Source organism: Macrobrachium nipponense, chromosome 21 (assembly GCF_015104395.2).
Source record: "Macrobrachium nipponense isolate FS-2020 chromosome 21, ASM1510439v2, whole genome shotgun sequence".
NCBI lineage: Eukaryota > Metazoa > Arthropoda > Malacostraca > Decapoda > Palaemonidae > Macrobrachium > Macrobrachium nipponense.
Genome location: NC_087212.1, coordinates 52,294,841 through 52,307,340, shown reverse-complemented (window position 1 = coordinate 52,307,340; position 12,500 = coordinate 52,294,841). Strand labels below are relative to the sequence as shown.

General features: G+C 34.3%; 2 protein-coding genes across 2 annotated transcripts in view; one reads left to right on the top strand and one right to left on the bottom strand.

Moving 5' to 3' along the window:
- The window catches only part of LOC135198034 (uncharacterized), a 560,205-nt gene that overhangs the window by 51,451 nt on the left and 496,254 nt on the right, over positions 1-12,500 (bottom strand). The window lies entirely within an intron of this gene.
- LOC135198033 (glutamate receptor 1-like) overlaps positions 1-12,500 on the top strand; it is a 454,877-nt gene that overhangs the window by 425,400 nt on the left and 16,977 nt on the right. The window contains exons 15-17 of the mRNA XM_064225395.1: positions 538-736; positions 7,871-8,115; positions 9,934-10,039. Coding sequence (XP_064081465.1) covers positions 538-736; positions 7,871-8,115; positions 9,934-10,039 — 550 coding nt within the window. The remainder of the gene's footprint in view (positions 1-537; positions 737-7,870; positions 8,116-9,933; positions 10,040-12,500) is intronic.

Below are 12,500 nucleotides of genomic sequence, written 5' to 3'. Positions count from 1 at the left end.
CAAAAGAGAAACTTCAAATCCGATAAGTGTCTGCGTCCGCTAAACGCTTCAGTAACCAAGGTTATACGAGTGGGACCGTAAGACAAACGCGGTCCCCAAGTAAGATCAACATTGCGGTTACATGTTACGAACGGTTAAGGTTTAAATGATGAAAAATGTAACATTTATATATATGCGAAAATTTATGTAAGTTACTGAATAGTATTATAGAGATTTACTGCTTATTTTTTTCTTTTCTTTCCAAACCAGCTCCATTAAAAAATATTAGTACATACATCCGTAAAAAGAATAATAGTTTTAAATTTGGCAATTACATGCTTTGGAAATATATAAGATTCCACAAACTTTCAAGGGAGCCGGAAACATACAAATGCACAGGAAATGGCATCACCATTAGAGCAGTGAGAAAATCTATTAAAAGGCAGCCTTCTTGATTCCCGTAAAGAAAACGAAAACTGCGACCATAAAGTCACAAGACCATAACACGGTACACTAAGCACGATCCCTTTTTCAACCCAATTTCTCTTGGTTGTAAAGGTCTGCGTCAGGACGAGTGGTAGGAGCAGTATGGTGGTTCTTCACCCTCGTCCTAATCTCCTCCTACACGGCCAATCTGGCAGCTTTCCTGACTGTGCAACGATTGGTAACGCCCATCAAATCGGCCGATGACCTGGCAAGCCAGACACAAATCGAATATGGCACCACGGAAAACGGGTCCTCCAAGGAATTCTTTCAGGTAAAGACAAAACCTCTAGAAATTCTATAAAATGAGACTTTAATAATTTCTCTTTATACATTATAAAAATTCATGTACAAGCATATTTATACAGACTTATTTATAAATACACAAACACACCACACACCTCCATAAATTAGAAATGAATGCATACATGAGCATAAGAATGTTAGTTCAAAGTGAAAGTCAGCACATGTACATGACACAAATGGGAAATATGTACAACATCTGAAACCAGATATCTCTTTTACCTTCATGAACAGGCTAATTTAGAGAACTATTGATCTTTTTTTATCAAATGGAGATGGATTAACTAAAGAGTGGGTTCAGTGTTGGTATCAAAAATAATTTCCGAAGAGAGGCGGAACCTACATTCTGAATACACTTGAATCCTTAAGAAATGGTAAAGGAAGAGGCAAAACGCCTATGATGCTTTGAAATTGGCATGGGTAATTATAAGCTACAAATGCCCAAGCTGGCTATACATATAACAAAACGAGTGTCAAGTTATTTGAGTTTTGCAACTAGATTTATAACTACGACCCTGCTTAGTAAGAATACAAAAGTCAGAGATACATTAATATGTTAACAAACGAATCATAGACAATACCCTTGTGCAGTAAAAACATTAGTCGCTTCAAACAGCTACACAGAATGATCATCAGCAGTATATCAAAGCCTCATAACCACATCATCTTTCACCCCTATGTTGCAGACATCTCAAGGTTCCTGGATAGGTGATGACTGGGGTCACCGCTAAGCCGACGTTGCCTCTGATAATTGTCTTAATTCGCTTCATTGTTGCCTTATGAAAGATACTGTCTATGTAGTCAGAGTCCTAGGCTCCATTGGAAAGGTTGATCCTGTTTTATACAAGAGCAGCTGTCGATACGAATGTCAGATGGTAGAATCTTCATTGATAAAACACCAAGATTAAAGGATCAACCTTTCCAATAGAGCCTGGAACTCTAGCCACATAAACAATATATCCTTAAGGCAACGATGAAACAGAGTAGACAATTAACAGAGCCAACGTCAGCTTTGCAGTGATAAGGGTGGAAGTTAGTCCAGCAAAAAATAGTCCTTAGCTTTAATACCTGAAGGCCAATAATATAATATATATATATATATAATATATATATAATATATTAATTTATATTATATTATAATACTAATAAATATGATATTATAAATATATTGCTGTTGGGAATGATATGTTATTTGTAGAATGATTATATAAAATAATTATTATAAATGTGGTTGTGTGTGAATGTGTGTGTGTAAATAAATATATATAACTAAAAAAATATATGTATATTATATATATAGATATTATATATCTATATCTATATCTATAATTGATATATATAATAGATATATATATCTATATATATATAGAAATTAGATATAATAGATTATAATATAGATACTATAATCTATATAGATAAATATAATCTATATAAATATTATATATAATATATATATATACTCTCTTATTATATATCTAATATTATAATATATATGCATGCATTAGGGTGCACCTTCTAGCTCCTAGTAAATTTCTAGGATCAACATTATCAGCCTTGAGCCCTTCCATTCACCAAAGCTGATGGCTGTCCCCATTTACAGCTGGAACGTGTCATGATAACAAATGAACCACGAACATAGCAAGTATGTTCTAAACATTATAATCTTCATAATAAGCCCTTTCTCCCAATACTGCGTCTTCCAAGAGTAATTCTAATATATATCAATACTGGGAAAAGCTTATATGCAGCGAAACAAACACCTCTACACACTACCGCGCCACTCTCGTGCTCCAGATGAAAAAAAGTAATGCGTCTTGTTGCGCCCTTCATGACATTCAGTTATATCCATTCCTAATATTACAATCCAAATTCCTGCTTATGCCTTTTGGTCATAATCCTCGGTTGGGCCATTCTTTAGTCTAATCCCTGCTGGGAACATGATACTTACCCATCTGGCAAAATTCTCTCTGAGGGGTTATGGCAGGGGTATGAGAAAATGTGTGCGCGCATGACGACGCGCGTATCGTATAGGGAGTAGTTCTAACTATAAACATCTAGTGCACTAAATATTTTAAGTGATTCCTTCTTTCTTTCCTATGACATTCCCTATTCTTGAAATTTTCTATTCGTTCCCCATTCCCATTCCTTGCGCCTTTTATCCTCTATCCGTTTTTCAATTACCTTCTTCAATAGCCACTCTGCCCAGAATACTTGGCCAATAAGATCCCTTTTTATTTTCACCTTTTTTTTCATTCTTTTTTTACCAACATTTCAGGTGCTGCTTCCTTCTTATCTTTTCTGACGGTTTTTCTTTAAAAAGATTAATTTCCAGTTGCTGACAAATTCATTTTATTCATCCTACATATTTCAACGATGAATCGGACACAAAAAAGTACGATTCCGCTTAAAAATACATAACACACATATACTATATACATACTCACAGCTTACTTTATCTTATGCAGTTCTGAATCTCACAAGAAATCGTCCTTTTTTCAACATTTCTATTTTTTCCATCTGCATACATCTCCATTTCCCGATCTCCATCTTTGAAATGGTCTTAATCCCTTTTATTTTAATGTTAAAGGAAGAATGACATGATTTGGATTTGCACATGAACTCGAAACTTCTGAAGCACATGATTCATACACAGCCTTCGAGTTTAATATTATGCAGAATTTTCTTCCTCGTGCGTTAATCTATATTTCTTTTTAAGGTAAAATATAAAACTCTCTTTACAGCAAACTAGACGAACCTAGAAATAAAAACAAGATATATACTATCATTCCCTTCCTGGCTGTATCGGTTTTCAATCTATATCAGCAACTTAGCTCCAGATCCGAAGTCTCAATCGGTCCGTGTAATCCTAATAATTCCATGAATCTCCATGACCATTTCTTGCGTTTAGCCCTACAATGCTGAATCAATACTACCCCTCAGCTTCTCAGCAGGTAATTTAGAAAAAGGTTTTGAGAGCGAGTACCCCAGAGACATCAAGCTCATCACCACTAATCGGGCGAACAGTTACCCCGCACGATTATTGACAGTAGTGTACAATATTATAATATATATATTATATATATATATATATATATATATAATATATATTTAATATATATATAATAATATATATATATGTATAGGTATATATATATATCTATATATATATATATATATATATATATATATATATATATAATGTATAGGTATATAATATACACATACGCAAATGATAACGTGACGGCATATCCCCACCTTGGTTTTAAAAGGAAAGTCGCAGACCTTGAATAAACTTCAGGCATTCTCCCTATCCCTGCAATTCATCACTAGTGGGGGATTTCCAAAATGTACGAAAAGAAATTGGAATTTCGGGTTTTCAATTTTCTCCCTTGTGGTCCCCACGTCCACGTAATATCTTTCTGAAGAAAACAACCACGGGCCTATTGTGTTTTTGTTGCTAAAATGTAGTTGAAATTCGAACCTCATAATTCCCATATGGGACGACGCAGAATAAGAACAAAGCTGACAGGCAGTACATATATGTGATATATGTGTGTGTGCGTGTGTGTATGTATGTATGTATAATATATACTATACATTTATATGTATTTGATTATGTATTTATTTCAAGCCAAAATAACTTTATACCTGTGAGGTGTAAAGGGAATTTGGTACAATCTGTTCAGTAGGAGAACTACGCATTCCCCCCTCCCCATTCTCTCTCTCTCTCTCTCTCTCTCTCTCTCTCTCTCTCTCTCTCTCATTTACATACACACACATACAAAAGGAGGTGAATTGCTTTCAGCAGGAAAGTTACAAGTTCATTCCCCATATCCCCAAAGACTATCAGGTTTAATGAGCCAACGGCGTCTGGTATTCCTTTTTCCACCCAACCAAAGAACGGAAACTTAATGTGATTTAATTTAGCTAGTGGTGCTGCCAACTTTATTATGTATATGTATGTATGTATGTATATAATATATATACCTATATATGTAAACATCTTGTAGTTCCTTTCCCTTACAGATATGGTGACAAGGAAAATAAAAGTCACTACATAAGTCTTACTATACCTGTTCAGTTGTACAAGAACTATCAGTGCAAAAGCTTCCACAGCATCAGTCACTTTCTACACTCAGCCACCCCTACCAAACTGCTGTGATTCCTGGAAATCACGGCGCTTACCTTACAATACCTGTTATCATGTTATCTTTACAACGTCTCCTTTATTAGCACTTGCCATTTATACAATATATTCACCAGCCTACTGTCCTTCATTCCCACATTTATCACTCTAACAATGACTTTTACGACACATACACTATGCAGTAGTGCTCCTCGACAACTTCAAACACCTTCTCTCTCTCTCTCTCTCTCTCTCTCTCTCTCTCTCTCTCTCTCTCTCTCTTTTAACTTAACATCGTCACCTCAAATCCAAAAGGAAGAGTTATTCGACACACTCATGATCACGGGCACTCGCCAGCCCAAACACCCATCCTTACACATAGACACAGACACGCATACATTTAATATATAGAATATATAATTATAATATAATATAATATTATATATTTATATTATATTAATTATCCTATATATATAATATATATATATATATATATATTGTGATCGACTTTCAATTTAATAGAGCCATTCTGGTTTCCATATTCATAGCCGTTTACTAAAAATTCCTCGATGCAGCTCTCGAATGATAACTAATTAAATCTAAAGAGGAAACAAAACACTTTAAACTCTCTCTCTCTCTATTTATCTCTCTCTCTTTCCCCCTTTCTCTCATAATGCACATATATATGCTCATTAGCCATCTTTTATTAACATCTCTGATGGTCTCTTCACAGCCACCCTTCAGTTCACTCCGTTTTCCTCTTTATCAGATACAAAACCGGTATCACACATCACATTCAGTCATTACCGATCTATAATATTTATACCAAGAGAGTATTCAGGATTTACTTATAAATCCATCATCCGCTTTTATTCAAAATCTTCTTGTACTCTCAGCCATTTCCTTGTTAATCTCCTATTTCCGTGCACGCGCGTGTGTACACGGAATATGAAGTTAAAATTATACATGAACACATAATAGCCTCAATTTCCATTTTCTGATCACATGCTGGACATGATAGCCTCAGTGTGCACAATAACCAAGGATGTAAATTATCCTAAGGAAAATGCCTTCACACATATTCACATACATTCCACACCCCCCCACCCCCTCTCTCTCTCTCTCTCTCTCTCTCTCTCTCTCTCTCTTCTCTCTCTCTCTCTATTCATATTACGCTATTCTATTCATATGTCTTTTATAGAAAAAAAAAATAATATTAAATCACTTATCCTCCTCTTGACACCAAAGTATTTCTCAAATTCCGGTTCACAAAAATGAAATCACACAGATTATACACACTCCCTCCAATCCAATATTCTCTCAAAATGTCTTCGACAGTCTTACCCGATTAGTCGTTCTAGTACCCAAATTCAGTATTTCTTCATACTCTCATCATCATTACTCTGTTTCAGTTATTTGAAGCCTTGCTTTTTATCTCTTTAAAAGCGTTCATTCCAAGTTGCTCTTCTAAGACTTCTATTCAATTACTCTCCTCCATTTCCAGTTAATTCACTCCTTTAATAGTTACATCAAATTACTCCTTTCGAGAAACTGGTTGACACTCTACAGATGACACATGCATCCATTAGTTCGCCAATATTATTCTAATTTCTCTTGTGTAGATGTATGGGCATATATACGCACATACACGTCGGCATTAGCAATAAACCTTCAATTGTATCGAATGCCTTTCTCTGGACTCCTACAAGTATGATTTCGAGAGCTGCAGCTTTCCCAAATGTTTGAGGAAAGTAATTTAATATTTCTATATATATATAATATATATATATATATATATTATTATATATATTAAATATATTATATTATTATATAAAATATATATATACACATATATATACATATATATATATATATATATATATATATATATATATATATATATATATATATATCCCATACATATATATATATATATATATATATATTATATATATTATATATATATATATATATATACATATTTTTATATAGTATAAATAAAGTATATATATACTATTTTGCAAATGCATATGTAATTCTAATGGCCATAATACCATCTTAACTTCTCGAATTCTTCGCTCTTTTTGGATACGCTTGTCACTAGAAAGTCTTAGATTCCAAAGCACGTTATTTGAAGTAATTATGTTGTCCGGTTGCGGGAAACGAACCCGCGTTCCATGATCACTACGAGGTCACGTTGCCGATGTGACCACGTGGTTATATATATATATATAATATATATATATATATATATATATATATATATATATATATATATATATTATATATATGAAACTTGGTATGAGATACAGCTTTCCTTGTAAATACGTTTGCAACTGCCTCCCCATTCTTCATGGAAACTTCAACCAATATTTATCCCACATTTATTCCAGTGCTTTCATTTAATGCTTATCTCTTCTCGTTCCCATGATGATCACTTTCCAGAACTTTAATAACTTGGTATTCTCGTCCTTCTAAAAGCAGTTCCTCTCGGTCTCTTTATAAAAACTCATCCAATCTCTAGCCAACCACGCTTGAAAGCACCACCCGAAGGCAAGCCTTCTTGCTCCTGAATGGAACGTCTTTTATATACTCTTTGCAATATACCAGCAATTCTTTTAACCTTTGGCTGCCATTCTTTTTTAGCTCACCCAACCGTCCATTGTCATATAAATTTATTTAATAAGCTGAAATGTACTAATTAGAGATCACCTTCATCATTTGTATGATATGATTCACCACCGAACAAAACAAGAATTGTACTAATTACAAAGCCTAAATATATACTATATACTTGGCAATCCTACTTCTAAAAGTTCTTATTACTGAAACTAAATAAATTTTTCAGTTGTTCTATAATGTGTTAGTGGTTACTGCCTATCCTATTAAAAAAAAAAAAAAAAAAACTTTTCAAGTACTTCGTAAGGAATCTTCTTGGATGTACTGACAGCTAATTGCAATGGAATTCTTGCCCGGCAGCGTTCCAAGATTAGCGTGTACAGCAGAATGTGGGATTTCATGAGTTCCAGGCCACAAGTGTTCGCCTCAACCTATGCTGAAGGCATCAGGAGAGTCAGGGCTTCTAAAGGAAACTACGCTTTCCTTCTGGACAGCGTTCACAACGATTACATCAATGGTCAGATGCCTTGCGATACTATGAGGGTTGGGCCCGACCTCAATGCAAATGGATACGGAGTTGCCACGCCAAAAGATTCGCCTCTAAGGTACAGTTTTACTCCCTCTGTCTGCCTGATGAAAAACCCTCTATGCTTTTCTATGATCTTGACATTCGCTCTCAGATTACCTCCATGTTTATAACCAATGCGCTTCTCTCATTTCTTTATATCTTAGAATATGCAGTTTCAGCGCTTGCTCCCGCCCTCTCTTCTCTCCTGTAGATACTACATGAAATAAAGAGCGTTGTTTTGAATCAAAACTGATACATGTGTAATATAATTCGTTTGTGAGAGTACAAAATTTGTCTTAATGTATAATTATTGATTTTTAACAACGAATACTGTTTAGCTCTCACCGCAATAATGGAGGTAAATAAAGATTCAAAATCTAAATACGGACTGATTTAATAAAAATACCTGGGACGAATGTTATAATCACACTATCATGATTAACCTCCTATTTTTTTATGGAAAAATCTAATAAGTTACGGACTTTCTGGACAAAAACAGATTATCCATATGTGAAAAATTGGAAATGGAGAGAAGTAAATAAACGGAACTGGAACATGGGTTTTCTAAGTAATATCACAATATCGCTTAAACGGCAATAACATCAATAATTTGCAATTTATTTTACAAAGAATATCCTAATATCTTGACTAAGTTCTTAAAAGCATAAAGAGTTTATGCAACATTTAATTTTAACAGTAAAATAACAAAATACGTAGTTAAAATCGCCATTACATTACTGTAGACTAACATATTTTTTATTAGAAAACTAAGAATTTCAAAGCGTCGTTGAGTAACTGAATCATCCCATACAGTTCTAACAATCCCGCAATTTCACAAAGTGACGAAAAGTAACGGACCAAATATCCTAAATATGTGGCACTTAGCTGCTTTCGACTGTATTCGTGGCAAACACTAAATCCCCCTTTTATCTCCAATTAGATTTTATTAATGTCACTTTGTCTCTTTGTTCTAAGCGCCCTTTGCCGTCTCTCCTACCCCCTCGTCGTCAATGGCCTTTCCTTTATCCCTTATCTTTTATCATCACTCAGTGTCCTCCCCATCCTTTGACCATTAATCAACTGTTATCACCTTCTCCCCTTCTGACCGTATATCCTCTTGTGTCCCTTGGATTTCATGCGTCATGGAAGAGATGAAGGCTAAAAAAAATGGACAGAACAAAAAGAGAAAAAATGCAATGAGATTCAATGCCTTGATAGGCTATAATTTAAGGTCCATTTCCTCTTGCATGTTGAGTAAGTCACTAACTTTCTCTTTTTCCTTGAATAAAGAAAAAATGTAGATATACATGTATATATACATACGTATATGAACATATATGTTTGTGTGTGCTTGTGCATATCCATTTCTAAAAAGCTCAGCACAGAGGATTTTAAATAAATTCCTTAACACTGTTTCAGGTTGACAGCTCTACACTTATTCTTACTGGCTTTCTCAGGTCTTTAGAGTATAGAATTTTGTCTGATAAAAAAAGATGAGATTTTTTCCAGGTTTAAATTAATATGAATACTTTTTTTTCTGAGCAAGTCGAACGCTTACATTACATAATTTGAAACAGTATTTAATTGGTGACCCTAGACTATTTCTTTTATGCTACCTTCATTTTTCAGCAAGCAACAGCATACTGATATTTCACACCGTAAAGAGAGAAAAAGGATCTCCCAATCCGAACTGCGTAGGCTAATAACGGTTAATTATAACGTCAATTATCTCGATCATTACGTCCTACTTTCATTAGCCAGAAATCCCGAACGTTCCGGCGCACAATAATCCTGGCTGTAAATAAGTAGTCCCTTTTCGCTTACCAATTGACGTTTCTTTCCCTTTCTATTGCAGGGATCGGCTTAACTTGGCCATACTGAAACTGCAGGAGGAAGGCGAGTTGGCAAGACTTAAGAATAAGTGGTGGTACGACAAAGCCGAGTGCACCGGATTCAGCCCCGTAAGTGGCACTAATGAAAATTAAGAGGGTTTCGCATTAACTTTTAAACAGATTAAAGTCTAAGCCTTTTACTCGAGCCACTAGAGAACGAGCTTTAAAGACATTTTTTTTCCTTTAAGTTTTAATTGTACCAACGTAAATTAAGATAAAGGTAGCATTCCGAAGATAATTACCACTATCCATACAAGGCTGAAATAACCTTTGGAGAATACGAGCCACAGGCTAATGTACTTGTTTTCTTTCTCTTAAAAGATAGTGAGAAAGAAAGTAGAATGAAATGCACCTCACTATTTTAGTCAAAATTCCCTCTCTCTTTAAAACTGTGACAAAGCAAAAAAGATTATATAGCAGAATTATTAGGACAGGAGATTAGGAAAGTATAGAATGAACAGAGAAAATAAAATAATGTTACCAGTAACGATGACCACGACTTAGTCATGTTTTAAAAGCTCCCCTTCAACAGTTAACACTATAACTGTCACCTTCTATATGCTCTTCACTCATAACGGGAAAGTGAGAACAAATTAAAGTATGGACGACGATGGATACAAGTATGGGTAAAACAGGGTATGTACTTGCCTTTCCATCTTAATATCTGCGTTAGAAGTCAGTGAGTTAATAATAGACAATGTTGACAATCATCTTAAAAAGGTTGAATAGATGAACATTAATCTTTACATTCATGTAAAAACGGACTCAATAAATAAAAATCTACTCTATAACAAAGATTTATGTACAGTGTATGTACTTGCCTTTCCATCTTAATTCTGGCGTTAGAGTCGTGGTTAATAATGACAATGTTGACATCTTCTTAAAAAGGTTGAATAGAGAACTTATCTTTACATTTCATGTAAAAACTGACTTAATAAATAAAAATCTATACACAAGACATTTCAAAATTCCACAACTTCCAGGTCAGCGACACTCCAATAAAGGTTATATCTTTTTAGAAATCAAATACAATATTTATAAAAGTATGGCAAACATTGATGGTAATCGAAAACTTCAAGAATTTATATTACTACTATTTAATATCAATAACTCTGAATGACTATAGTAACCTTCCATCCATAAATTAGAAACAGTAATCCATAAAAGAATGGACTAAAATTAAGCGCCCTGAACATAAAGTTGCCATGGCATCCAGGGTTTTCATTACCGCTTCTGGGCTTTTCATTTATTATTAAACATGGAGACAGCAAAGAAAGGTTCCTCAGAATATGTATTAGAAAAGAAAATGAATGAACAAGTTAATGGGTGCGAGAAAGGTGGCTGTAGGTATCTCTGGTTTAAGCAAAAGTTGAGTACAATTCTAGATGAAAGGATGGCCATTAAAAAAATCTACAAATGAATATAATGCAATGCAACTGATTTTGGTAAAAGATACTATTGAGGATGTATGATGTAGATTTTAATTTGTTGGATGACCAAAAGCCTTCTACCAAATATGATGATGGGAAAGTGTCAGGTTTGATGAAACATCGGGTCACATACATGGGAGTGTTGTTCCCATTGGCTTTTAGTAATATTGAACATTTAGTGGTAAAAAAAAAAATAAATAAAAATAAAACAACTACAGGAAATGTTAGAAGGACAACAAGGATCAAGGTAGCAATAACAGAGATGGCACTGGCAATGGAAGGTAGAATGGTCAATCTTTGCAAAAGATCTGGAGGAAAATCTGTGGAATCAGAAATTGAGCTGTATTACGAAAAATAAGCCAAATATTCTTTACAGAAACACAGTGTACATAGTCAATGAAAACGGAAAAGAGAGTTGGTAGAATGTGCTAGTTTTGATGGGGTAAAAAAATTTAGTCTGAAAAAGTATGCAGTAAAAATTATAGCATTGGTGACGAAATAAGACGTGTTTTGGTTACAAGAACAGAATGCAAGTGGAGAGGTTGGTGTAAAGTTGTGATTAAAGTGTAGGGTTAGGGGAAAAAATGAAGAGTGGAAAAAGAGGTTGGTGTAAAGTTGTGATTAAATTGTAAGGTTAGGGGAAAAGATGAAGAGTGGAAAGAAAACAATGTCTGATAAATAGCCAAGACGCAAAGAATGCGAAATGCTTGTCCGGGCGTGGTATGTGTATGTTTATCAAAAGGATAGTTAGTCTTTGATTCACCAGTTCCCATATAAACGTGATGGGAAATGATGTCTACTTTACCCCTACATCAAAGTATATACGTGTGTGTGTATTCATTCACACGGTATTTTCTATGTTATCACTGCTTGGGTATAAAACATGTATGTGTGTTTGTAAATATAAATTTCCTATTGAAGACAATGGCATTATTGGCAGATACTATCTTTTTATCTAGACTTTGAATCAGTCGAAACTTACTGTTTCTTATTCAATCAAACATCCCAGGAATAGGGAAAATTATTCAAGTGTCTTTCCACTTCTTACTATAGTAGCAAAACCGTTTCCTCCATCATCGGCGATGTCTTCATGACTAAAT